Below are 25710 nucleotides of genomic sequence, written 5' to 3' on the forward strand. Positions count from 1 at the left end.
GGGGGACACGGGGGGATACAGGGGACACGGGCGGACACGGGGGGATACAGGGGACACGGGGGGATACGGGGGGACACGGGGGGACACGGGGAGACACGGGGGGGACACGGGGGGATACAGGGGACACGGGGGGACACGGGGGGACACGGGGAGACACGGGGGGGACACGGGGGGATACAGGGGACACGGGGGGATACGGGGGGACACGGGGAGACACGGGGGACACGGGGGGGACACGGGGGGATACAGGGGACACGGGGGGATACGGGGGGACACGGGGAGACACGGGGGACACGGGGGGACACGTGGGACATGGGGGCACCCGAGGGACACGGGGAAACACGGGAGGCACTGGGGACAGAGGGGAACAGGGACACACTCGGCTGGGCGGCACAGGGGACAGGAGAGGCACTGGGACCTCAGGGGGAATTTGTGCAGAGGGCTGCAGGGCACAGAGAGAGGCCAAAGCCTGAGACAGGCTCATGTGGATGGGATGTGCTGCAGGGGGGCACTTCCCTTTTGCCCTCCTTTCTACAGCTCCTGTTCCCGTTTCCACCGCGCCTCCCACAGCTCCCCTGCCCTCTCCAGGGTCACCACGAGCACCAGGAGGGTCTCGAGGGTCTCTCTGGCAGGCACCAGGCTCTGCCTGGCACTCCTCGGCCAGCCTGCTCCATCCCCAGCAGCCCCAAGAGCAGGCGGGCAAGCGCCACGGTGGGACCTGGGCAGGTGCTGCACGGTGACAGCAGGGTCTGTTCAAGGACAGCCTCAGAGTCTCAAATGTCAGCACAAAAAAGGCATGCAAATAGCGAAGGAACCACCACAGCTCAGCACAGTGTGCTGCAGGATCACTGTTTGGGAATAGCCCCACATTCATAAACCAGCCAAAAAAACCAACCTTTTCTTGATGAAAATAATTACATCTTGTCAAGTTTGGTGGCATCTGCAAAATATCTGTTAATCTAAATTATATGATACTTAAAGAGCAGAACTGGGAGCTGTGCTAATGGTTGCTTCCTCAGACTTTTAGGAATGGAATTAATATGTTCACATAGTTGGCATTCCCTTACCGAGGGGCTGCCAGAGCTGCCAGAGCTGGAGGAGCCAACCTGTCCTGGAGCTTGGCACCTGCCCCTCTCCTTGGGTGACACCCATCAAAGCATCACCTTAAAAAGAGTCCTGTTCCTGCTGCACAGATGGGGCTGGGGATCCCTAGTTGTGCCCTTTGCAGAATGTCCCCCTGGCTGTCTCCCTGTCCCTTCTGCCCATGCTATCTGATCAAGGCTGTGCAGGAATGGAACAAAACACCAGCCCACAATCCCACAAAGTGTCCCTCTTGAGGGGCTCTGCTCAAGCTGTCAGGGTTGTATCAGATCATCCTCTACAGACTCAGGAGGTTAAACACCAATCTTCTGGATTTGCTGGCCAAGAAACCATAGACAACGGCTGAATTAATTCCTTCTCCTTTCTGCCATGAAGTAAATGCTGTTCCCTGCCCAGGGGCACTGCCTGGGTATCTGCTGGGGAGCGTCTAAATATTAAGGAGGGCTCCAGATATGAGGAGAATTCTTTAGGGAATCTGTCTCTTTCCCCTTCTGCCTCTGCTGACTGGGGAGTCCCTGTACATGTAAAGTTGGGGTCCCTGAAAGAAAAGGCTATGGTGATAGTAGGGATGGATGAAAATGCCTGGTACTGCATCGTGAGTCCTAATAAGCTTGTGCCCACGTGCCTGGGAAGCAGAGACTGGGAAGGGCCAGACAGGAATGTGGCAACAAGCAGATTAAAGGCACAAAGCCGCCTGAGCTGAGCTGTGCAGAGCAGCTCAGCTGCCCCAGCAGGCTGTGGCTGATCACCCGACGTGCCCCAGTGTGCCTCCACTGCTGCACAACGAGCCCTGGCACGGCCACCCGCCTCCTGGCACCTCTGCTCTACAGCCCTATCTGCACTCCACAGCTGTGCCACCCCGCTGCTGCTGCCAGCCCTGGGGACAGCCAGCCCTGGGGACAGCCAGCCCTGGGGACAGCCAGCCCTGCATCTCACAGCAGCCGCCGTCCTCCCAGGCTCCTGCGAGGCACAGCACTCTGCTTGGCAGCTGAGGCCAAGAGCTTTTGCTGGTCGGAGAGGATGGCAGAGCTCTTGGAGTGCAGCATGCCTGGCTGTGCCCCTGCCTGCGCTGTGGCACCCGGGAGGCCAGAGCCAGGGAGCGAGGGGGGCAGGGGGAGCGGGGCTGTGGCTCAGGTGAGCTCCTCATTACCAGAAGCAGTGAGACATTTGTTCACTTGTTAGCACTGTGGTGCTGGGCAGTTGTGGGGGCTGGTGCGAGGGCCTGGGACTGGGGCTGGGGCTGCTCTGACCCCCGCGATGCCGGCACTGCTGCCTGAAACTGAGCTGTCTTCCAGGCCCCACCAATCCCAAACCGCAAATCCAGCACCTGGCACTTGAGAGCTCCATTGGACCACCAGCAATCCCCTCATCTGTGAGAGCAGGGGCAGTGCAGGGTCAGAGGGAAGCACAAAGGAAAGAGGCACTGGGAAAGGCGTTGGGCAGCAAAGGGCGTGGGATGTCCATGGGACCGAAAGGCAGTCCCAGAGCCGTGGAACACTCCTGTCAAGTGGAGCTGCCTGGACTGTCACCTGCCCAAGGTGAGGAGAAACAGGTCCCCAAGGAGCGAGCACCAAGGTGCTGGCTTCAGCCATGGCCAGGCAGCAGCAGCAGCAGAGCTGCACCCGGAGCACCAGCAGCGAGCAGCAGCTGCCTGAGTCCCGCACGGCCGGCGTGGCTGAGTGACAGCAAACACCAGCACCGCACCAGAGGCAGAGCAGCCTGTGACAAACACTCACTAGAAAATAATAAAGTGGCAAAATAATTCTGCATCGGACACACTTACCAGAGCATAAAGAGTCTGAAAAGGAGACAACATCTTGTATCATCTATCTTCCTTAAATACCCAAGCTGTGACAAAGTGGAAAGCAAAATTATGATGAATGATCGGACATATTTAGTCTGTACCTGTGCTCTTTAACTAGGCCTGGTGAAATGGGTGCTAATGAAAAGCAGAACACCTACCAAAACCAGGAGATTTCATTGAAAACAAGTCTTTATTACAAATTGGCACTTCGTTTTCATAAAGTGCATAATGAAGGTGCATATTGTGACATAAATTAAAACAGGCAAGTGATGGGTCAGCACTGCAAAACATTACACAAAGACAAATCACCAGTGAGCCCTCGACAATGGCTGTATCTCATTTACAATTTTTCGAGTACATTTTCAGATTGTGAGGGAACATGGCGAGGTTTTGTTCATAAACGGCATGCCATCATTTATTTTACTGCCTCATTTGAATATGATGAATACTGTAGCCCTTTATTTGTTCACAACAACCAAATAATTGTAGATCCGTGGGTTTCTGGGCAATTAATCACATTTTTTTCCTCCAACAATCCACTATAAACATGACATTGAACAATAAAGTACATTAACCTCTGCTTTGCAGAAAAACTTTGCTTATTTAAACACTGCAAGGGTACCAGCTCCTGTTCTCCTTCCAAATGGACCCTGAGCTGCCGGATACTCCACCCTCGTGGCTCCCAGGATCTAGCAAAGGGATGAGCGTCCCACCTGTGCCAGCTCCTGGGGGATGGCAGCTCCTGGGCCAGGCTGTGTCACCCTGGCAGCACTGGCACGAAGGCCCAGCTGCCCGCACTGTGCTGGGTGTGAGCGGGGCTGGCACTGCAGCTCCTGGGGAGGCAGCAGGCACCGTGCGTGGGCACACGGAGCTGGCACCTGGGGTAGTGCTCCACACTCCTCCTGCTGCCCTGCCCGGCTGCCTCACGCTCCTTCCTGGCACTGGGCACGGGTGGCCGTGGCAGAGCTGCCAGCTGGCATCCACGTGCTTTCCTGGGAAGCAGGACAGCGGGATGGTGGTCCTTTTTGGGACAGAGAAGCTTGTGTGGTGGCCCTTTTGGGACAGAGGCTTTTCTCCTTGTGAAATGAAGGCTCTTCCTTTGGGTCAACTGGTTATGAGCAAGATCATTTCAGTGAATTTCACTAAGTTACCTTACTCCAAAGAAACTGGCAAAATGGTTGTCAGCGATTCAAGACACCTCTTTTTACAGAAAAATCCCTAAATTTTCCTGAAAGGAAAAGGCTTTGGGGGACAGCTGAGCCAGGGAGAGCCTGAGCAGCCCTGCCCACAGAGCCCATCTCACCCCAGGATGATCCATTGGGGCCATTCTCTCTGCAGCTGCTGCCTTGTCTGTACCTCCAAGTAACCATCAGTTCTGCTGGATTTTGGCCGACCCTCATCACACTCCAGCAGTGTCATGAGGGGCTCACCATGAGGGGGGGTGCCTGACATCCATCCACTCCAATATGTTAAACCAAAACATATTTTTCTTCCACAATGCTCTTATTTTCAACATTATGAAAAATCCTGTTTATGGTTTGTGTTTTGTCTATTTTTTTAATCTACCACTGGGGATAGATCCTGCCTGAAAAAAATGGGTGTGCAGCCACTGTTAAGCCATGAAAAGCAGCGACTGGACTGTTATCTAACACTGTTGTAAGGTTACTATTTATCTAGAGCAACTGAAGTTGGCACTCACATCTGGCGCCTGGTACTTAGTGCAATTATTTATGATTTCCACCAAGATTTAAAAGCTCATCGCCGGCCTTGTAATGCAGTAACTGATTGCACTGCTAATGTAATTAAGAAAAGATTATGATGTCCACGTGGCACACCAGATGGTGGCATTCACAGCAATCGGCACACACAACTGGCAGACAACTGCACAAGGGCAGTGAGGCACAGGCAGCTGGAGCTGCCATGCCCTCTGTGAATGCAAGTTGTGCACATGGGCTGCCCCATTCACCCCCACAAATACCACACAGGTGAACGGGGCAGCCCATGTGCGAGGAGTTCCCTCTTGGTGGGTGGATGCACCCTCAAGCATCCTTGCTAACCCTGGGAACCCATTTGGTGGAAGTATCTTCAGTTTGTCACTTGTTTCCATCCAACTCTCTTGGGAGCTGGTGGAAGAGGTAGTTTGGTCTTGCAATTCCAGCTGGGACTGGCCTAGGCCCAACTCACTGCAACAGTGAGTTGGATCCACAGCCTTGGATCTAAGCAAGACAGTTTGAAATTTGCTCCCACAATCTGTCAGATGGTTATGGGTTTAGGGAAAATTTTGCTTTCACATAAATGGAAGGTTTCTGGCTAATCATGAGGGTCTGTTTACTGAGGGAATTGTGCCTCTGCACATTTTGGGGGGCAGGGAAAGCTCTGCTGCTCTGTGCACTGCTGCCACAGTGGCAAAACTGGGTGGCAACTGCAGGTGCTCAAAGAGAAGATTCAGAAACTGGCAGGGAGCAGTGTCCTGTGGGAGCCTTTCCTCCCATCCATCCTCCTCTTGTGGGACAGGGGCTCTTCTCCCACCATGGAGCATAATTTAACTCTTTAACAGTTCTTCTGCACTGGTCCAAGTGCTGTTGTGGCCAGGGCCCTCCTGCCTTAGCTGGGGTTCTGCATTCTCCAGGAACAGGAGAAGTCTCTGACACCACTGGATCTGTCATTCAGGATCCATGCCCGTTTGCTCGTTGCACCTTTTGTTGTGGAAATGATGCTACAGCCTTGACTGGCTTCCAGCAGGGCAATGGTGAGAGTAGAGTTAATGCTGTGCCAGAGCAGGGAGAGGTTTCTCTTGGAATCAGTAATGTATGCAAGGAGCTGGTGTCACCCAAAGCCTGTTCAACACCCTGCTCCCCTCTTTGCCATGGCCTGTGTATTGAATAAAGCAGCTGTGACTCATCTGCTCGTGGTGCTGGAGCTGACACATGCCAATGTACAGGATGTAACCTCACTGGAGGTTTTTATACCATCTGTATTTGAAACATGAATATTTCAGCCAATCTGGCATTTTGGAGACTGGTGCCTTGCAGGTTTAGTTCTGCCAGTAGTGGGTCAGGAGTGCTGCAGGTTCAGCCGCAGCGTCCTGTCAGTAATTTACTGCTCGGGCGCTAAGCAGCACGGCCTGCAGCGCCGCAGGGTTTGTTGGCTCATTGAGCCCACATGGCTCTGGAGCAACAGAAAAACAGTTTTTGATCTCTTGCTGCTGGCCTCTGCCTGAAAAGCATAAAGCAGGAGGCAAACCCACGGCAGCTTTTCTGCCAGTGTCACTGTAATATGGATGGTGTTTACTGTGGTGAGATGAAGAGAGCAATACGTAGGGCTGGATGGGAAAAGGCATTTTGCCTTCAGTGAACTGTCACAGGCCTCTGTCCTGCTGAGAACAGGTCATCACACCTGTGGGAGTTGCAGGGTTTCTGGGAAGCTCCAGACAGAACTGAGGGCAATAACTGTCCTATACCAACCTTACACTCAGAGCTGCTCAGCAGCTGGGGCTTCTGCATGAACTGTTTGCCATGGTGGATTTAGGTTTTCCCATGATGACCCTATTTCTGAGCTCCTGACATCATCTCTGGCCATAAGAAATTGAAATTTATCAGTTCTGGGATTGATCAGGCTGGTTTCTGCCCTTGCATGTTCATTGTGATGCCATTGGGTCAGCGACCTTCTGTTTGGGGACAGCCAAGTGAGAATGGGGAACATCACCTTTCATTAAGGACATTTGGAATGCAATTTTTCTGGTCTCCCAGTGATACAGTAGTTGTCCAGTTATGACTGCCTTTGGCATCGTTATCCACACAGGGTCCTGTCAGGTGCTGGGGTGCTAATCTGTACAAGTTGCAGTAGCCAAGGAGCCAAAAAGCAGTGTCTAAAGATGCCAGCTGGCCTGGGAATTGCCATGGAGGGAGTCAATGTGCTCTTGAAGTAGGGGATGGGGCCCCTGGCATTCCCTGGCATTGCTGGACAGGGAGACAGCTTGGGGCTAGATAGGTGTGCAAAATCCCTGGCTGCTGCATTACAACCAGTGTGTGAATTACTTCTTTTGTTGAAGAGGACCAAGGGGTGCTGCCTGTGGTGCTGCTTTCAGGAGCTGGAAGAGTTGGGGTCCTGCACAGCTAAATGGGGAAGGGACTGCACCCAAAGTGTTGCAAAGGCAGCTGAACTGAGACAAACTTCCCAGTACCACTGCCAAATTGTCACCTATTAACTGACTGCCTGGAATTCCTTTATGCAAACCCCCAGCACTGGAATGCTGTTTGCTGCCAGCCTGTGTTCCTGGGACAGCAGCTTTGCAACCCTGATAGCTATGTCCATGTCCTTTCCCTGCACAAACCCACAGGGAAGGCCATGGACAGACAGTAAGCAGCGGATGTCTGGCTGGGCGCTGTGGGGACAGCATCCACCCCGAGTGAGAAAGCAAAGCAAGCAGTAGCATTTCATCAGAGGAGGTCTGCAAAGAAAACATTATTTCCACAAATGTGTTCATCATTCAAAATTGTTCAAGCAAAGGTTTCCATCGTGCTGTGGCCATTACTCATAATCTGAGGATCTGGATGCATGGCTCTCCTTGATAATTATTAGCTGCATGGCATTCTCTCTGCCCTCCATTCAGTGGAACAGCAGTTGTGCTTTAGTCCCAGGGTGTCTCCACAGAACAAACAGGGCTGGTCCTGGCTGTGGGGCCTTGAAACAGGACTCATGAGGCCAGCTTTCCTCTCTGTACCACTAAACAGTGGCTGTGCACCCTGGGCCAGAGGGTCCCTGGCAGGTCACGGGATGCTTTGGGCCCTACTTCCCTTGTGGAGGCAGCTGGTGACAGTCTCTCCTCTCCTCTCATCCTTCAGGTGAGGGATGCCCTGAACCTCTTTAGGGGCTGAACCCCTGTCCTGGCCAAAGCCACCACTGGGTGCTACATAAATCAGTTATCTCTGGCAGGATTGCTATATATTGGTCTCTTGTACATCATAACTGAAATACAAATGTGACAATTTACCTAGTGCTTAGGAACAAGTATGGGATAAAAAAGTTAATGGGAAAGAGATCAAGAAACTGCTTCTTCAAAATTGCTTCATCTGTTTCAGAGTGGGTGCCTGGGTTTAGGGATTAGGACCTTCTCACTTTTTTTAGAATAATCAAGGTGCAAAGTAGAAATATAGAAGGGAAGTTCTGGCTGCAAAGAGATATTTTGGTGCAACAAATTAGAGGCAGCAGGTTAAACCTACCTTCAAGAGCCCTTAAAACCAGGCAGCAGCTGATCCGTGACCTGCAGCAACTCCAGCATGAAATGAAACTCTGGGCTGATTTTCCTCCAAAGACAAGCATGGAAAACATGGAAGGTGCAGCACTATATCACTACTATGCTAAATGTGGCTATGGAGAGATGAATTCCTGCCCAAAGGATTTTAAAGGACTTTAGCTTACAGGCAGGATGAAGTTGTAGGATCCTTTACAGCTTGTTTCTCCCAGCAAACTGTGATCCTTTTTGATGGTAATCCCAGGACTTGCTGGGAGCTCCAGTGCTCCTTGGCATTTGCACATGCAGCAGCACTGGGCCAGAGTGCTTGTGCTAGCCACAGGAGTCTGCATATTATCTATTATATATATCAGCTGAAAGGGTAGAAACCTGTGCACTGTTATTCTTTAGAGGTGGTATCTGGGAACGGACAGATTTTGCCGTTACAAAATACTTGAAATGTAAAGAGAGTGGTGGGGACCAGCCACTGCTGGCTATCTCAGTCCAACCTCTGACTGAGGAGCAGATCTGGCTGCTCAGCTGAAGTGCTCTGGGGCTGGAGATGCCAGGACAGGGGCCCTGCCTTTCTGCATGGCCAGCCACAGCCCCTTCCTCGCTGGCTGTCCCCATGGAGAGCACGAGTGCAGTGTGGTGGGCAGGACCTCACCACAGCCAGCACTGGCAGCAGTGAGGTCTCTGGCCACAGCACTGAGCTTCCTCGGGAATGGCTCTGGGATTGGCTCCCCAGGCATCTTCTTCACCCCCACAAATGCTTCCAGCAAACCACTGTGAGGTGCAAAGCAGTGCTGTCACCAGTACTAAGCCCTGAGGAGTGGCACCAGCAGTTGCCACCCTTCCAGCCACGTTGTTCTGTGGCAGTCACAGAGCAGGGTGGCACAGACAGACCATGTCCTGCACAGCTGACAGAGCCAGCTTTGGAACAGTGCTCTGGAAGATCTGAGTTCTGGCAGCCATCCACCCAGGAATAAGCAAGCCATGTTTGTTCAGCCACAGCAACAGTATCGGAGCCAAGACTGATCCAAATTCCCCCCATTAGGTGTCCTGAAATGACAACACTGGTATGAACTGGCTAGCATGTACAGGACTGCAGAATTCATGAGGTATGTTCAAGATATGTTCTGAAATAAAGAGGAGCAAATAAATGGATCTTGAAAAAGATGGATGTAAAATATTCATAAGAAAGCATTATACTTGCAAATATTTATACTTTTGAGTAACTTTACACAGATAGATTAACCAACTCCAGCATAGCTATGATTCATGTACCCAACACCCAGCATTTGCTGATTCAGAGCCTGTGCCGTGCCCTGTGGAAGAGAACAACAGGGCTTTTCCCAGCCTCCTGTCCTGCCCAGGTTTAAAGGTGCCTGCAGGCAGAGGTGCCAGCACTTGCCCTGGGCTGTGCTGCTATCTGGCTGCAGTCACTCCAAGGGCAGCAGCTAAACCGTGCTGGGAAGTGACTCTCTTTGGAAAACATGTTATTGCAGATCATGCCACAGACACACTGGGATATATGCTTGCAGTGAATCTTTGAATATTTTGTGGATACTAAGCAGCAATTAGAGTCTTCCTTCATAATCAATTCATTTCCTACCATCAGGGTAGCAGGGAGGATCTTACTGAAACTCTCGGATTTTTAATATTATTACACTAAAGACTCTCTCAGTATCAGCATCTCCGTGGGGGAGCATTAGCACACTGTAATGTGTAACAACTTCTCCAGTTCAGGAAATCTTCTTGTATTTGTAATAGGACATTTGGGGCATATATTATGTATGGGACATATATTTCTCATTTCCACCAGGCATCATCTTTTCTTCTCTCTAAATTACTCTCCAAATCAAAAAAAAAAAAAAAAAAAAAAAAGCATTGTATTCCTTATCACTCAAAATATATAAAGATATTTTTAATCTTTGGATGCAGAAGCCACTAGCAGCCATCATGGCTGTACTCAGTAGGAGCCAGAGAGCCTTGGTCAAACAGAGGGAACTAAGTTGCCATTCAAAACACTCAGTTATTACCATGGTTCAGCAAACACCAGTCTAAAAAGCTTCACTGGAGAGAAGCACCAGTGAGGACAGAAGGAAGGTTTGGTCTCAGCCCAGGGTTGTGTCCAGGATGAAGCAGAACGCCAGTTTCTGCTGTTTGCTTTATGGACAGGAACACAAAACCACTAATGTGTACGTTGCCTTCCAGACAAACCTCTCAAACACTGACTAATCACAGCTCATAGTGTTTTGCTTGGTACTAAGTCTGACCACACCAAGATGAAGAGCAAGGAGCTGAAACAGCCCTGAGGATCAAACCCAAGAACTCCCCTGGCCCTCAGCTCTGCGGGTGCATCAGCACCTACAGCCCACTCATGGCTGGGCCAGTGGGAAACGCCTGGTCAGCCGAGCTCCTGTCCACCTCAGAGAGAGACAGAGGTGCAAAACCAGCCTGGAGACACCCATGAAAGGAAAGAGAAGGGCTTTTGGCTCAGCCACTCCTGCTCAGCTCAGATAGACTAAAGCAATATAAAGACGGTCCAAATAGGATGGAAGACACAAACCATTATCTAGGTGAGAAAAGAACAGGCTGGACAGAACTCCTCAAAAGATGGTCAAATCAAGCAAAAAGACGGGGGGGCGGGAGGGGGGGGGGAAGAAAAGAGGGGGGAAAATTAGTATTTTAGTTAAAGGCAGAATATCGGACAAAGAAACATCTTGTGACCATGGAGATGGACCCTCTGATAAATGCACCACACTGCCACATGGTACCCGATTTAGTCGATGGGAAGAAATCTGGGTGTTTTAGTGAGATCCTTCTCCTCTTCTAAGTCACAAAGGCCAGGTTCCCCACACAAAGCGGGAATGGAAAACGTCATGGAAAACGGAGTGAACCAGCTCTACAAAGGTTGGGGGAGACCATCTGCTCCGAGGGAATGGCTGAATATGTCTGATAAGAGCTTTCAGGAGGGCTTTCGACTTGACCATTAGCAAAAATTATGCAAGGTGTTCTTAACTCTTTTGTATTGTAGTTTTCACCGTTATCCTCACAGAATCTCTTGCTGCACTTCACACACATCACTTCTCAGCTTCTCACAAAGGGGAATAGGTTTCTGCCCTTCTCTATAATTTACATACACATTAACGTGCTTCCTTCCCTTCGTTATTTCGTGCTTCACCCCAGGATTTTTTTCCATTTGCTTTGGATTAGCAGCTCCAACTCTGTCTTGCACCAAAGGCTGCTGATGTCAGCCCCTACACCCATCTCGCTGCTCTCCAGACGACTGTTGTTGACCTTGCTTTAGGTAAAGTGCTCAAAAGCCAGTGCAGGACAGCTGCAGGATTGGTTCATGTAATGATGGCTGTGGACCATGCTGCTGTCCCACGATATGCATAGATTCACATAATCTGCTAATTCAATGAGTGTGCTGCCAGGTTCAACACTGGCATGTGTCAAGGTTGGGCAGAACCAGACTTTTGCAGACCCTCTGTTTGGGATGTTTTCTGTGCTGTGAGTGGACCCGAAGGCTGCTGGTCACCCAGCATATCTTTATATAGATATATATATATAGATATAGATATAGATATATAGATATATAGATATATAGATATATAAATAAATATATAAATATATGCTTTTGGAGCATATCTTTAATTTATTTGCCATAGTGAGACAGAGCATCAAATATCTTAATGAACTGAAGGTAGCTCCTGAAACCGCTCATCCCTCCCAACCCCAGGGACTTCTCAAGAAGATAACCAGCTTGTTTGACACCATTTGCCCTTCCTCAGCCGACAGCAGCCGCTGCCCATCTTCTGGACACGGCTCGTTTCAGAAGGGAGAAGGTTACATTGACCAAATCACAATTATTCAGACATTTCCACCAGGCACGTCCTGCGTGCTCCGGCTCGGGGAGGCTGTTCGGAGCACGCTGGGGAGCTCGGCCAGGCACTGCCCTGTTCCCGAAGAAGGGGGGCTTTGGCGAGGTGTGGCCCCGGGCGCCGCGGGGCCGTGACGGGGCCGAGGCGCGGTGTCCAGGGCCGGGCGGGGCCGGGCGGAGTGGCAGCGGAGCGCGGTGAGTGTCCCGCCGGCCGGGCCGCAGCGCGGGGGGCGCGGGGCGGTGCGGGGGCCGGGCCGGGCGGGGCGGGATCTGGGCCCTGCGCGCCGCGGTCCGGCCGCGGTGGGCTCGGAGCGGCGGCGGCGGGAGCCCGAGCCCCGCCGTGAGCCCCGGGCCCGGGCCTGGGCCTGCCTGTCCTCCGCTTCGCTCCCCGCCCCGCGCCGCTCCGCCCGGGCCCGCAGGCCGCTCCCCCGCCGCCGCTCCTCCCGCCGGGCCGCGCCGCGCCGGCTCCGCCGGGCGATGAGGAGCTGCTTCTGCCTGCGCCGGGGGAGCCGCGACCCGCCGCCCTCCGCACGGGCAACAGTTAAGTGTCCCTGCACCCGCCGCGGCTCTGCTGCCGGCCCGGGCCGGGCCCGCCGGGCTCCCGCGGCTCCTACGAGTGGGCCCGCCGGGCGGGAGGCGGCGGGGGCGCTCACACGGCCGCGGCGCCGGGCGAGACGGGCGGGCTGAGCCCCCGGGCCGGGGCTGCCGGGGGCTGCCGGGGGCTGCCGTGTCCGCCGGGGGCGGCCGTCGCGGGGACCTCACGCCTGGGCCCGGGCTGGAGCGCCCCCGTGGCCTCCGTGAGACCCGGCGATTCCTCCGAGGCTGGGGTAGCTGCAGGAACGGCCTCGGGTACCAGCCTTGGGGTAGAGCCCCGGTGACCTTGACCTGCTCCGGAATTTACTGTAAATTGTTCTTGGTGACAGAGGAAATGACAAAATACCCCGTTTCATGTGGTATTTTGCTGCGTTTGTAACACGGGCCTACCTGACTGCCCCTTTCTTACCTGTGCTCAGTGCCCAGTGACAACTGTCTGACTTCTTACGGCTTGGCTGGAGCAGCGACAGAGTGTGGTTTGTGTCTTAAGTACTTGTGCCTTGCATCATGGAGGTTTGCAAGCTTTCTCTGCAGTTCCTGGAGACATTTTCAAAGGTCCACCAGTCTTCAGTGTTATCTGCACATTCCCAGAGCTGGGGCATTCTCAGCTTGGTCACAGAGTTAACCCTGAAACTAGACAGGCCAGATGTCAGCAGGTGTGTAGCTTCTCGGGATAAAGCTTGGGTTTCTCTATTTTGTGTTTTAGTTTAACTATATTCTTTAGGGAGCCTGTGTGTTGTGCAGCAGGTTGGCAGCATCATTCCTATCATTTTTAGCCGAGATGGCCTTCCCTTCTAGATGAAGGCATAATTTGAGTTTCTGGAGGTGTGAGATAAAACAGACAGCATCTCACTCTTGTACCCCTTTTGTGCATCTCTGATAAAACAAATCCCAGGCTTAAGGGTGCCAGTAGCCCCCAGGGACCTGTTCATATCTCTGCCGAGATAGAAGTAACTGAACTGAATATCCTTTCAGTTTTGCTGCCCTGGTGCAAGGCCATCTGTGTATGGAAACCTATTTTGGTTTGAAACAGGACACTATGTGTGTCCATAGTTAGAAGTGCTGTGAAGCAATACGGGGTCTCAATTTTGCTCATTCTCTCACTTAAGTTCCTGTTTCCATCCCATTCAGTCACAAAGTATAGATTCTGCAGCTGGTGCAGGGCAGCTGTCCCTAGCCTGTGTGCAGGGGTGATTCCGGGCATGCCTTCGATGGTGGTGTAATGTGACACTGCAGTTCTTCCTGTTTGTGATGGTGGTCTCCAAGGCCCTGATGCTGATTGCCACTGCGGGCTCCTGTTTTTCTCATTGAAGATATGTCCTGTTCCATGAACAGGAATAGAAACAGGAATAGAAAGTTGTCTGGGGCCGTGTCCAGTGCCTGAGCGCGGGAGAGTTGAGGCGGTGTGCCCCCGGAGCAGTGCGGTGCCAGCAGTGCCACCCACCATCCTGCAGGGCTGGAGTGACAGGCTGCACAGGCAGCCAGGGTTTGAGCAGCGTGTCTGCTTTGGTTTGTGGGACCATTTCCCACAAACACAGTGAGGTAGTTGGGGTTTTTTTCCAGTTTTGGCTTAGCTCATACTTTCCTGCCTGTGGGAAGAGCAAGCCAGTGTCAAAGTGCAGGGCTTGTAGCTGGAGGAAGAAACAATAACACCATTCTCCCTCTTAAGGCCCTGGCTATTTAACTTCAGAGCTTGACCTGCTTTGCTAGCAGCATGATGCTTCTGTAGCAAATACATTGAAGGGCCTGGCTTGGTTATGTACCCACCAGATCTTGAACTTGTTCAAAAGGAACACTGAGTGCAGAAAATGGTCTAGAAACTCACATTAATGCCTTCATTTCTGAAAGTGGGTTCTTCTGCTTTATGTGTGTCCCAGCCAGAGCCCAGCAGCGTGTGTGGTCAGTCACCTCAGTGGAGCCAGCAGAAAAGTATGCCTAGGATAAACTAATAGAGGCGGATGAGCTAACAAGGAAATGGGAGAGAACAAGCAAAAAGGCTATAAACAGACAAATTTGGGAGTGCTGGCAAAAGGGGAAGTGTGTGTGACTGTGGGCATGGGTTGTGGGACGAAGGCTGTGCCAGAAACCAGTGGAGTCCCAAAAGGCCTCTGCTACAGCTGGGCATCGAGATCCCTGGGACACTATGCCTCCTGCCTTGAGGCATGTCTGGTTTGAGGCTTGAGAAGCATTTGGGATGGAGCCAGCAGCATGGTGGCTGCTTGTCCAAGACTGCATCCTGTCCATCTCGTCCTGCAACCGTCCCACCCTGCTCTGCTGCATGCTGCTTGGGGCTGGTGCTGGCCCCGCCAGCATGCACAGGGACTTTTTCTGTCAGAGACACATTCCTTCCCCACTGGCTTTGTCTGGGTGGCCCCACAGTGTTCTGAAGCATCTTCCTGCCCCAGAGCACACATCCGGCTTCCTTTGGCTGCTGGGGTGTGCTGGGGACTGGATGTGGCCCTACAGCTGAGAACAGCTTCCAGGGAGCACACTCACAACTAATGGGAAAAGTGTTCTTCTCATTGTTTTGGCCTGTTCCCGGAATAACCCTGCAGTGAGCAGTTCGGCACAGGCAGTTTACTGCAGGATGCTGACCAGGCCATATCCTGGGCTGAGCACTCAGCCACTGTGGTGGTAGGTGGGCATGCAGGTCAAACTCACATTGCTAAAGAGAATTAAAACAACAAGCTGCCTAATAGAGGTATTTAGGGAATCCTGCTCCTTAATTTAATCTCCTCTTTCACTGTTTGTTTTTTTCATTTTTGAGTTAAAAGGCGCAATAGAAAAGAAACTAAACCTTGTTGACACACTCGCGAAGTGCAGTGTAACTAATCATCTGTGTGATTGCCCAGCCGCAGATTCCCCTCTGACCTGTGCAGAGTTCACAGAAACATTTATCCCAGTGTGCAGCTGACTTGTACTGCTCCATATCTGTTCCAGATGCATCCTGAGTGCCCCTGCACAGCGGGCAGTTGTGCAGGGTGGCTGGCCTGGCGTGGCAGAGCCTGGCCGTGCTGCAGCAGGTGCTGCTCGGGCCCTGTGCCGCGTTAGCCCGCAGCATCCACCGTGGCCAGGCGGAAGGCCCACGCCCGGCGCTGCCGCCATAGAGGGGCTTTGTGTGAGCCGGCACAAAGTGAGGATTGATGCCGTCTCCCCTCCCCCTGCCGTGCCGAGCAGGGCCGCACACGGCTCCCACAAAGGTGCCCTTCTTCCTTCAGGCTGCGGGGGAGGCACGGCTCTGCGGGTTGGAGCATCCAGCTCTGCTGTGCCGGTGCCGGGGATCCCCTCGTCCTCAGCCTTGCCCAGGCTGACCTGGCAGCTGCTCAGGTTCCTGCCGGAGCAGCTGGGCCTCCCTGCAGCAGGCCCCAGCATGGCGAGACGGCCTGGGCAGCGTTCAGCAGCAGGCACTGCATCAGGGTGCGTTTGGTGGAGGCCGGAGGCACTGTGTGAGCAGATCTGCTTCCCTGCAGTGCAGCTGGGTGGGAGCCTGCCGTGTGGTGTTATTAACACGCTGTGGAGTATCATCACTTACCTGGATTTCAGTTCAGAATGGCCTAAGAGAAGCTTATGTCAGCATTCATTACCTCTCAGCTCCTCTCAATATGTAGTAACAAGTCGCTACACTATTGAGTGACTTGAAGAAGTTTCAGAAAGCGTTCATGAAGAGCAGATTCCAAGCTCTTTGTTAAATTCACATTATGTTTGTTCCATGCTGTATATCTGAGGTTCTGCATTACCGGCAAGGCGTCTAGGTGAGCTGTGGGTGGCACAGGCAGTGGTGCAGGGTTTGTCCTGGCTGTGCCGGTGCCTCCAGCTTTCCTGCAGTAGGGCCCCATGCTCCTCACCCACCCTGACAACAGAGAGCCTGCTGGGGGAGGAGGGTGAGCCCCTGTGGCTCCGGCTGCACTTGCCATCATGCTTTGGGGAGTGAAGAGGGTTTGCTTTGCTCTGTGTGCTGGATGTGTGTCCTGGTGCTAAAGCAGAGCTGTCCTCTCTGTTTGGTTCATCAGCAATAGTGTTTGCACCATTACTGGTCACTAGCACCTATTGTTTTGGACTCCTCAAGTGGTCTGGCTGTTCATGTGACATTATTATTATTTACATAGGGCCCAGACTTGCTCTTTTTTATTGCCTGCAGCACGATGTTTGTTCAGACTGGGCATTGTGAAGTGTAAACCCAGGTCCCACTGGCACCAGTACTCACCTCTGCCTTTTCTAGAAGCAGTAAGTAACCAGCCATCTAAATGGCTTAGAAATGCTGGGGTTTGATTGTTCTGAGGAGGGAATTGAATTAGGCAGCTCTGGTTCACGGCTTGTCTGTCTGTGCAGCAGTGATGCTTGTTTACACAAAGCACTGCCCTTTTGTCTTGGGGTGTTTGGGGGCGGTTTCCTGGGGCATTCCTGCCTGAAAGCCAGGGAAGACTTGCTTTAACTGGCTGCCTCTGCAGGAGATCACATGCTGAGGTAGTGGCACCTTTTCCCATCCTTCACCTCGGTTGTTTCAGCCCCTTTCTTGTCCTCTCCTCCTGCTTCCTGCAGCAGCATCCCTCCAAAATTATTTGGTCTTACCTGCTTCTGTCCTTTTTTGCATATCTCCTTCCGTTGATGTTCTCGGTGATGTGTCTCTTCTGGAAGATGCTCAGGCCTCTTCAAGGCCTCTCTGCTTTGCACCAGCCTACCCTGTGCTTCCTCTGTGTTCCCTGGTGATGAGGCTCCCTGCAGCCAGTGCAGTTCTGCATCCAGCGCCAGAGACATCTGTGCTGCTCCTTGAAATCAGTCTGGCTGAGGGGGGGGTGTGATGGAACTGAGGACTCACGGGGGAACCCCCAGCATGTCTTAACACCCGTAGTGGATGGGGAACCTCCCTCTAAAGCCATTAGGAGCAGATTTCTTGCTGTTTAAAATAACAGAGCTGCTTCAACCAGCCTGACCTGGGGATGAAATTTGTTCTCTTTTTGGGAGAGAAGGGATTGAGCTTTGGTTTTCCTGTCACTGCTAGATGGAGACCAGTCCATGGAAGCAACAAAATGAGTCTCAGAGGCTGCCAGCCCAAATTTCAAACCTATTTGGCATTGCACAAGTGTACTCTCTTATCAAAAACAAATGAAAGTGCAGAAGGTGTGTCTGGCCTAATCCTCTGTTTACCTTGGCCGTCTGTAGTGTGTCAGCACAGGCACTGTGGCATGCATGTGTGCTCTTGGTTCTCTGGCTTCTGCTGGGGTGTGGTGCCCAGCAGCCCTTTAATTCTGCTTCTTTCTTCCAGGATCAGTCCATAATGCCTGAGGTGCGAGACCTCACCGAGGCCTTGCCCGACCTGCCGATGGATCCCATCACGGGCGTTGGTGTGGTGGCATCCCGGAGCCGAGCACCCACTGGATATGATGTTGTAAGTAGAGCTGTTAGAGCTGCTGCAGTTAATTCTTTGGTTCTGCACTTTGTTTTGTTTGGAGCAGCATCTCTTCCAGAGAGAGCCTGCCTTGGAACTGTGCTGTGAGGAGTCATTTGGTTAGGGCTTTCCTTCAGCAGAGGGTTGTGGGTGCAAATGTGCCACTTCATCTTTGCCATTCCAGAGAAGCTTGATTTCCTGGGGGAGGGGTTTACAGAAATAGCTGGCCACTATGGCAAGCAAATTTAATAATCCTAGTAACATTCATCCTGAAGAAGTCCTAAGTATTGTACAAATTATATCTCTAAATAAATGGATCCCACATCAGCTGTTTAATCCCACATATCAGCACTGCACAATGATGATGAGAAGCTCCAGAAAGAGAATCAAAGAGTTTTGTATCCAGCTGAAATTGCAAGGATGATTTTGATGGGCAGAATGCAAACCTCTAAACTGAGGTTTGGCAGGAGACTGGCAGCAGGAAAAGGCTGCTGGATACAGCACAGATGAATGTGTGAATGGATAAAGGGAGGTCACTGTTCAACAGCTGCTTGTTCTTTGGATTAGCTGCTGTGTAACCAACAGCAGGATGTATCTTTTCATAGATCAGTGTCCCAAACTGTGAAATATAAAATACTGACCTTGCAGAGATCTGTAGAGAATGATTTGGTCTGCAGTTCATCTGCTCGCCTTTCTATGTGTCCTGCTCCAACTGTGCTACATCACACCTTGGGTTTCCAGAGCCACACAGCCTGTGTGGTGGGAGTGGAAGTCAGCTGACTTGAGGCTTTGCTCACACCTCTTCAGCTCTGAATCATTGTGTACCTTGTTCAGTGTGAAGAAACAAAATGGATCAGGCTGAAGTAAGGACACAAGGGGGGAATTGTGAAAAGGCTCCTTAAAGACCTGGGAGGTTTTTACATTTACTGTGGTTTTCCAAGTGCTCATTACCTGTGTGAGCCAGGCTGTGTAATTAGCTGCTTGCCCTGATAAAGAAGCACGGGACAGTGTGAGACTTCTGATATCAGAATTGCATTTTGCCTAAATGGCTGGGCAGAGAGAGCATTCACCCCAGATAGCCTGCCTGTGGCTTAATGGGGAGTTGCAGCACTAACGCAGTTTAAGCTAAACAAGATAAAAGAGTCTTCCTGTGGCTTAATCCAATTATGGTGGTGGTGTAATGCTGGTGAATGTGGGTCGCTGTCTCCTCAGGGCACAGTGAGAAGCTGCCTTTGCTCTGGCTCTGCTGCCTCACTGTTCACAAGGAGCACTGTCTGCCCTTGGAGCGGGCTGTGGGGCAGCGCCTGCTGTCTGCTGTCCTTCCCCCAGCACGGCTGTCCTTCCCCCAGCACGGCTCTCCTTCCCCCAGCACGGCTGCCACACGCTTACCGTGGCAGCCCCGCAGTGTGCATGGGTGCTTCCAGCCACACTTGGTGTCCTGTTCCCCGTGCAGCACCTGCTGTCAAGGGGCCATATTGGGTACCATGCTGATGTGACAGGGGACAGTGGCATGCAGGAGTGTGCTGCTCTTGCCTGGGTGTTTGTGAAGGTGGCTCGTCTGTGAGTCGGTGCACTGGAGCAGCGTGTGGTATGCCAGGTTGCCACTTCTCCATGACTCCTCTGGAACCTGGTCTGGCCCAGCTGAAAGCGTGAAGCTAAATGTGCACAAGTGCAGTGCTCAGCTCAGCAGAGAAATCATGTTCTGAGATATGGGCAGTGTGCAGGCCTGGCTGGTTTTGGGATCTGTGTTTCTGCAGGTAGGCAATTTCCTTAATGAGACATTGACAGCTGATTGCTGCAGTAAAGTCTTGAGGAAGGCAGCTGTGGCAGAAGTGTGCATGCTAGAGCCCTCATAATAAGAGGTGCACACTGTACCGTGGGAAGGAGAACCACAGTCATCTTTTGGGAAGTATTAAAAGCAGTGGTTTTTGGGATGTTGTAGTCCCATTAGGGATCCAGTGGCTTTGTGTGTCACTACTGCATCCTGCAGCACACAGTTCTACAGGTGGATTCAGAGTCACATGGGAAAGTATTTCCTCATGTAGTTTCACTGATGGTTTCATGTTTTGCAATGAAGTAACCAGCTCTTTCTGAGACACCTATGTTACAGGCTTTACCAGTTTCCCTTTCATTTTTATCCTTCTCCAATTGACAACTTCATTTTTCCTTTTGTTCTCTTTAAAAGAAATCTCCAGGAGCATGGATGCTTCATCCTAGGTATAGAGATGTCCAGGTCCATTTCTCAGGTTCAGATGGAGCCCCAGCCTGCTGCCCATCTGGAGCTGACAGGTGGAAGTGTCTGGGGGGGTGTCTTGGCAAATGGGCCAGAGGCCTTTTTTCCTCTGTTGTACTTTAGTTACTCCATAATCTCTATTGCCTTTGTGTCTGCTTAGAAAACAAATGTGCTACTGGCACTTGTAATAACTGGCAAGTCCTTTTCACAGCCAAAGCACCAAAGACCTGATTTTGCCGAAATATGCAGCGTGTGTCTGAACTTAGATTCCTGAAAATCCAGCCAAACTGGCAAGACTGAGTGTCTGGGTGGGGAGGAGAGGTGGGAGGCAGGAGCCTGGGATTGGAGGGATGTGTGGTTCCTATGCAGCCGTGTTCTTTGCTGCAGGCTGAACAGCAGCTCCATAGTGGGGTTTGCTCTGGGGCAGTGCCTGAGTGAGCTGCTCACCCAGCAGGAACAGCCCTGACTGCCAGAGGGGCAGCTCATCCTGTGGGGCAGGAGGTTTAAAGGGCTTGCCAAAGACCTGACTGTGGTAGCAGTAACCCCATTCTGACTGCTGTGCAGCAGGTAGATGGCTCTGTCCGTAGCGGGGTGTCACTTCCTTAGCGGGCGTCGCTCTGTCAAGTCCGTGTGTTTGTAGCACGGGTGAGAAGTGTTTCACCCCAGCTCATGAGGAGAACCATTCCTTGTGCCCACGGCCCCGTGTGCTCCGTGCCAGGCATCATATCCTCTGTCTCGCACATTCCTTGCCTCTCAGCCAAGGAAGGACTGGGCAAGCTGGGGCACTAGAGTGCCTGTCCTGCTGGCCAGGTCTGCTGCAGCCTCTCCCGCTTGGCTCTTGTCCTGAGGGCATGCTGATCAGGCACAGCTCTGCTTTGAGAGCTGCTGGGGCTTCTTTCTGCTTGCTGGAGCCCAGCAGGTGATGCAAGAGGTTTCCTCTTTATACTGCTCTGCTTTCTTTCCCCATGAGTTTTCTGACAAGTTCATTCATGCTTACATTTTCCAGGCTTGGAGTTCAAACTGAACATCCCTATATGCCAGCAGTTTTCCCAAGCAAACTGTTTCCTGAATGTCTTTTCACCAGGACTGACATTGTCACATTGTATTAGGAATGGCAATAGTGACGACACAGACTCTCAAGCTTAGTTGCAAAGAGACCTAGTTTTACTCTTCCAGATCTTCTTTTATAGACAGTTCTGAGAAGGTCTGAAAAGGTAAAACTTTAATTGGCCGTCAAACCAACACATCACCATTATTGGACAGTCAGGAACGACACCCCTTGACCGTTTCTTGCAAGTAAACAGCAAGGAGACAAAGAACACCTGCAGAGGTTGTTTTCCTTCTCCAAGGACTGTTTGAGTTCCTCCCTGCAATTTCTCAGGCCATGCTTTCTCAGGCCAGTGTGAGAAGGTTATATGACTTAGTTTCACACAGGCACTGTGCTACCTGCCTGATCTCTTGCATTCAGCATCCACACCCATCACAGAGGAATACGCATATGGATTTTACATAATCCTAAACTAGCAGTTCAGGAAAGGTTTGAATTCAAGGAATTCAAATAAGCAAAACTTTTCACCAAAATCCTGTTCTAAAATGTGTCTGTTTAAAAATCAGGCATGCAGAGGCCTGAACACAAAAGCTGTGTGTGTTGTACAATGGCTTCACCTGAGCTGGGGCTTGTGAGCAGCAGTTGCCAAAATTTGGGGAGCAGTCAGTGCACTCTGCTGCTTTGATCAGACTGTCTCTTGTCTCTTCTGCACTCAGGGTAATTGGAGCCTTGTCAGCACACAGCTCTTGCTTCCTGTGTCTGGCACAGTCTGTGCTCAACTAAACATGGGTGCAAAAGTGACAAGTGTCAGCTCTTTGTTATCAGGCTGCTCTGGGACCAAGGGCTCACTTGGTATGATTACAAGAGCTGCAGTGGAGCAGTCTGCCCCATCTGAGAAGCATAAGGCAGAAGTTCAGCTTCTGTGGAGCTTCAGACCGTGCTGGAGTCTCCTGTTGGAGATGCCAGTTGGGTGTAGTCTGATAAGGTAATCTTGTTTCTTCTGCCCTTCTTGTGTTTGCCTTCTTGCCTCCTCTCTTTGCAGCAAACATTTTGGGGCCAGGGCTCTTACCAGCTTGCTCTGGGCATGGTGAGTACTTAGCTGCTGAGAGAAGAGGCCTTCCCCAGTGCATGGTGCTGCCTCCTGCCCCCTCCTTGAATCAGCTTGAAGTGAGATTTTCTGCAGCTCAAGCTGTCTCTCCTGTGGCGGGTCCAGTCTGTTTCCATACCCAGGACCATCACGTGCCATTGGTTCGGTGGGATGCGGGGCTGCATTGGAGAGGGACATTTGCAGGGTGTGTCCTTGCATGCAGCACTGCTGCTAAAACCCACCAGTGACCAGGGATTCCCCCACCTGCTGGAAGCAGCTTTTTGATCTGGGAGCCAGAATTCCTTTCAGCTTTCCATGAAAATAGTCCTGAGACGAGTCAGTTTCTGTGCTCTGTCTTCACGGACCCTCCCAGCATGCCTGGTGTGCCCTTGTGTGTGGGGTGGTAATGAATCCCTCAATGTGCTGACTTTTCCAAACTACTGTTTGGAGACTATAACTGAAGTTGCAGTTTCCTCATTAGAGTAGCCTTTGTCAGGGCATCTTTAATCAAGGGTCTCCTGAGAGACAACATTTTTAGAACTTCTTTTTATACCTCCTCTTGAAAGTTCTTTGCACTGCACCTTGTGAAGAAACTAATGAGATGCTGTGAAAGTTTGGGCTGCTGTTAATTAGGAGAGGTCTGAGGAAGAAGTACTGCACATGTATTAACTTTATCTTGGCTCACATGTCTCCTCTCTCTCTCTCTCTGTCTCTTTGCAGGTTGCACAAACAGCAGATGGCTTGGATGCTGACCTGTGGAAAGATGGCTTATTTAAATCCAAGGTCACACGGTACCTGTGCTTCACCAGATCATTTTCGAAAGAAAATGTAAGTCCGTTTGCTGAGTGTCTGCATGATTTGCATCTGTGCCTGGTATGCTCTTACCCATAAGATGATTCATTTTATGGAGCCAATTATAATTCAAGCAGGCGTTTCACTGAGTTCGGGTGAGTAAGGAGGCAAAGTGCAATGGCAGAATATTTGCATTTTGTCTGTGTTTCTCATGGAAAGAAATTGCTGACAAAATCTTCTGCAATAAAAGAAGCACAAAAGGAAACGTTTGCATTTTAGCAGCGTCTTACACTCGTTTCCTGCTGCAGCAGTGGGTGCTGCACACTCATGCTCCTGATTGATGTCTAACCCAAATTCCTAAAGAAACAAACAATGCAGGTCAGTGAAGGAAATGTTGGTTTTTGAATCCAGGGGCATCACAGATATTTTATTGCAGGATTAGCTTGCTTGCTTTCTTGGTTTTGGTACTGATTCTTGAAAATGTGCCCACACTGTGCATATGCTACCACATTCTTGTAATCTGGTCTGACTATTAAGTATGAGTTACTTCGTGATTAGTGGCAGTTGTCTGCCCACACTTTCTGTGGAGGAGAGGAGACTGCAGCAAGAGCTTCATGCATTCTGCTGTGGTTTTGGTTGAGGCTACTGTGAAAACTTTATTTTTTCTGGAGGAATTGTTGACTTCTGCAATGAATGCACTCCATCTAGTGGGTAATCCTGCTTTTGGTTGCACTTTGGATATTCACGGTGACTCAATTGGCAGGGTCTGGAAGTACCATTTTGTACTTGTGCATTCACCACGATGGGAGCAGAAAAGTGATGGCAGCTTCAGGGGCTGCTCACAGGTCCTGACAGTAAAGCTGGGCATTGCCAATTCCCAGCATTTGACCTTTATTCCATCTACTTCCCTGCCTGCCTCTAGATTAAAGCAAAGCTCCAGAGCTATGGGAAATATCACTTCCTGGGGTGGATGGACAATAATTGTGCTTTTCATCCCCAAGTATGTACAGTTTCAGGAATAGCAGCCCTGGAAAAGGCAGGGAGGCTATTAAATAGGTTTGTGCTGATTGATCTGTGGCTGCCTGAAATGCAAAGTTATCAGAAATAATTACAGGACAGGAGCAGCTGCTGGCTGCAGAGACTGTGTAAATACCCTCAGGTGGTGCCTGTTGGACTTTGGGCAGGAACCCTGGGCTCGGCATGGTTTGCAAGTACCTTCTTCATATTGATGAGGCAAAAATGTTGATAAAAAGTTTCCCCTTCCCTCAGTCCTCTTGGCCGTATGGGATATATGGTGTACTTCCCTGTTGGGGCATCTGGGGGCTAAGGGGCCTCAGTTCCCTCATCTGGGAGGAAGGGAGGTGAGAGACTCTTCTCTCTCCCCTGGGCACTGATGTGTTGCTGCACTTTGGGTTAGAAGTTTTACCATTTGGGGGTTTCTTTTGTGTTTAACAAAATACTGGAAACTCTTTTCTCCTGAAGGGCATGTTGTAGTTAGTAGAGTTAATGGCTTCAGATATCTGTGCTAGAGCAGAGTCAGTTTGCAGTGCCTGTTTAGCAGAATCATCATTCTCAGCAGTTGACAGTATCTGACAATTATAAGGACATTGCTGTATCTGAGTGCAGGGAGGCCCTGGATGGTGGTCTCACAGACTTGGGGGCTTTGTCCCCTTTTCTCCTGTGTACCTGGCACAGCTGACTCCCAGGGTTCCAGCAGCTAACAAGCTCATTAGAGACACCTCTCCTATCTGTCTGCTGCTGATGGAAGAATGGTCAGTGGTTCAGCAGAAAGTTGCCACTGATGTAACACACAGACAGCTTAAATAAATAAAACATGAAAGATGAATCAGCAGCAACTACTTTGTCTGCTGTTTGCTGTGCCAGGACCATGTTAAGTGACACATTCAGGCTTGGCAGCATCCAGCGTTGCTTGCTCCAAGGTACTCTGGACATGGGTGGTCAGTGGCATGTGGGGGCTGCCTGGCTTTGACCTCTTCATGTGAGCAGTGGATGTGTGCCACACTTGTGTCTGGTGGGACAGGGCAGCAGGTCTTCTGAGCCTTCTGCTGAGGACCATAAAACGCAGGACCTCCCAAAAATAAACTCAGACCTGACCTCCCCTTATTTCAGAGCCTGCAAATTTAAATATTTTTAAGTAGTTCAGTGAAATAATCAGAGAGTACAGGTTTGTCTGAAAAACTTGCCAGATAAAAACCAAAGGAGGTATTTTGCAAACATTAACAGTAAAACTCAATGACATTGTTTTATGGCTTGGGATGAAATTTTAATTGTTCTGTGTTGTGTTTCTGTTTATAAAGGCTGTGCAGTACCTAAAATGTGTTCTTCTTTCATATGTGACTCCAGATTATTGACAGCAGTGCTGGTTTTATTGAAAACTGCAAAGAAAATCTAGTCTCTAAACCATTGTGGATGCTGTCACTCTGAATTGAGCACAGTGCTCTTCAAGCCTTGATTAATAGGACAAGGCATGAGTTCAGAATTCATATGGACTCTAAATGAAGTTTGTTGTTCCAAACGGCCTG

The 25710-nt window shown here is 51.0% G+C and overlaps 1 protein-coding gene across 11 annotated transcripts in view; it reads left to right on the top strand.

Moving 5' to 3' along the window:
* Positions 1 to 11940: 11940 nt before the first annotated feature.
* Positions 11941 to 25710, top strand: part of MVB12B (multivesicular body subunit 12B) — a 58464-nt gene continuing 44694 nt past the window's right edge. Inside the window, exons 1-5 of one of the 11 annotated variants that reach the window (XM_086858525.1) lie at positions 12325 to 12398; positions 12447 to 12567; positions 16760 to 16845; positions 17885 to 18007; positions 23096 to 23203. In XM_086858525.1, the coding sequence (XP_086714651.1) occupies positions 17897 to 18007; positions 23096 to 23203 (219 nt within the window). In that variant the 5' untranslated portion in view covers positions 12325 to 12398; positions 12447 to 12567; positions 16760 to 16845; positions 17885 to 17896. Of the gene's footprint in view, positions 12223 to 12289; positions 12399 to 12422; positions 12568 to 15514; positions 16039 to 16727; positions 16846 to 17884; positions 18008 to 23095; positions 23204 to 25710 lie in introns of those variants that run through there. The other 10 variants (XM_086858531.1, XM_086858530.1, XR_015278263.1 and 7 more) reach the window with 10 other exon arrangements.

The sequence above is a fragment of the Cyanistes caeruleus genome, chromosome 20 (genome assembly GCF_971803275.1).
Source record: "Cyanistes caeruleus chromosome 20, bCyaCae1.hap1.1, whole genome shotgun sequence".
Lineage (NCBI taxonomy): Eukaryota > Metazoa > Chordata > Aves > Passeriformes > Paridae > Cyanistes > Cyanistes caeruleus.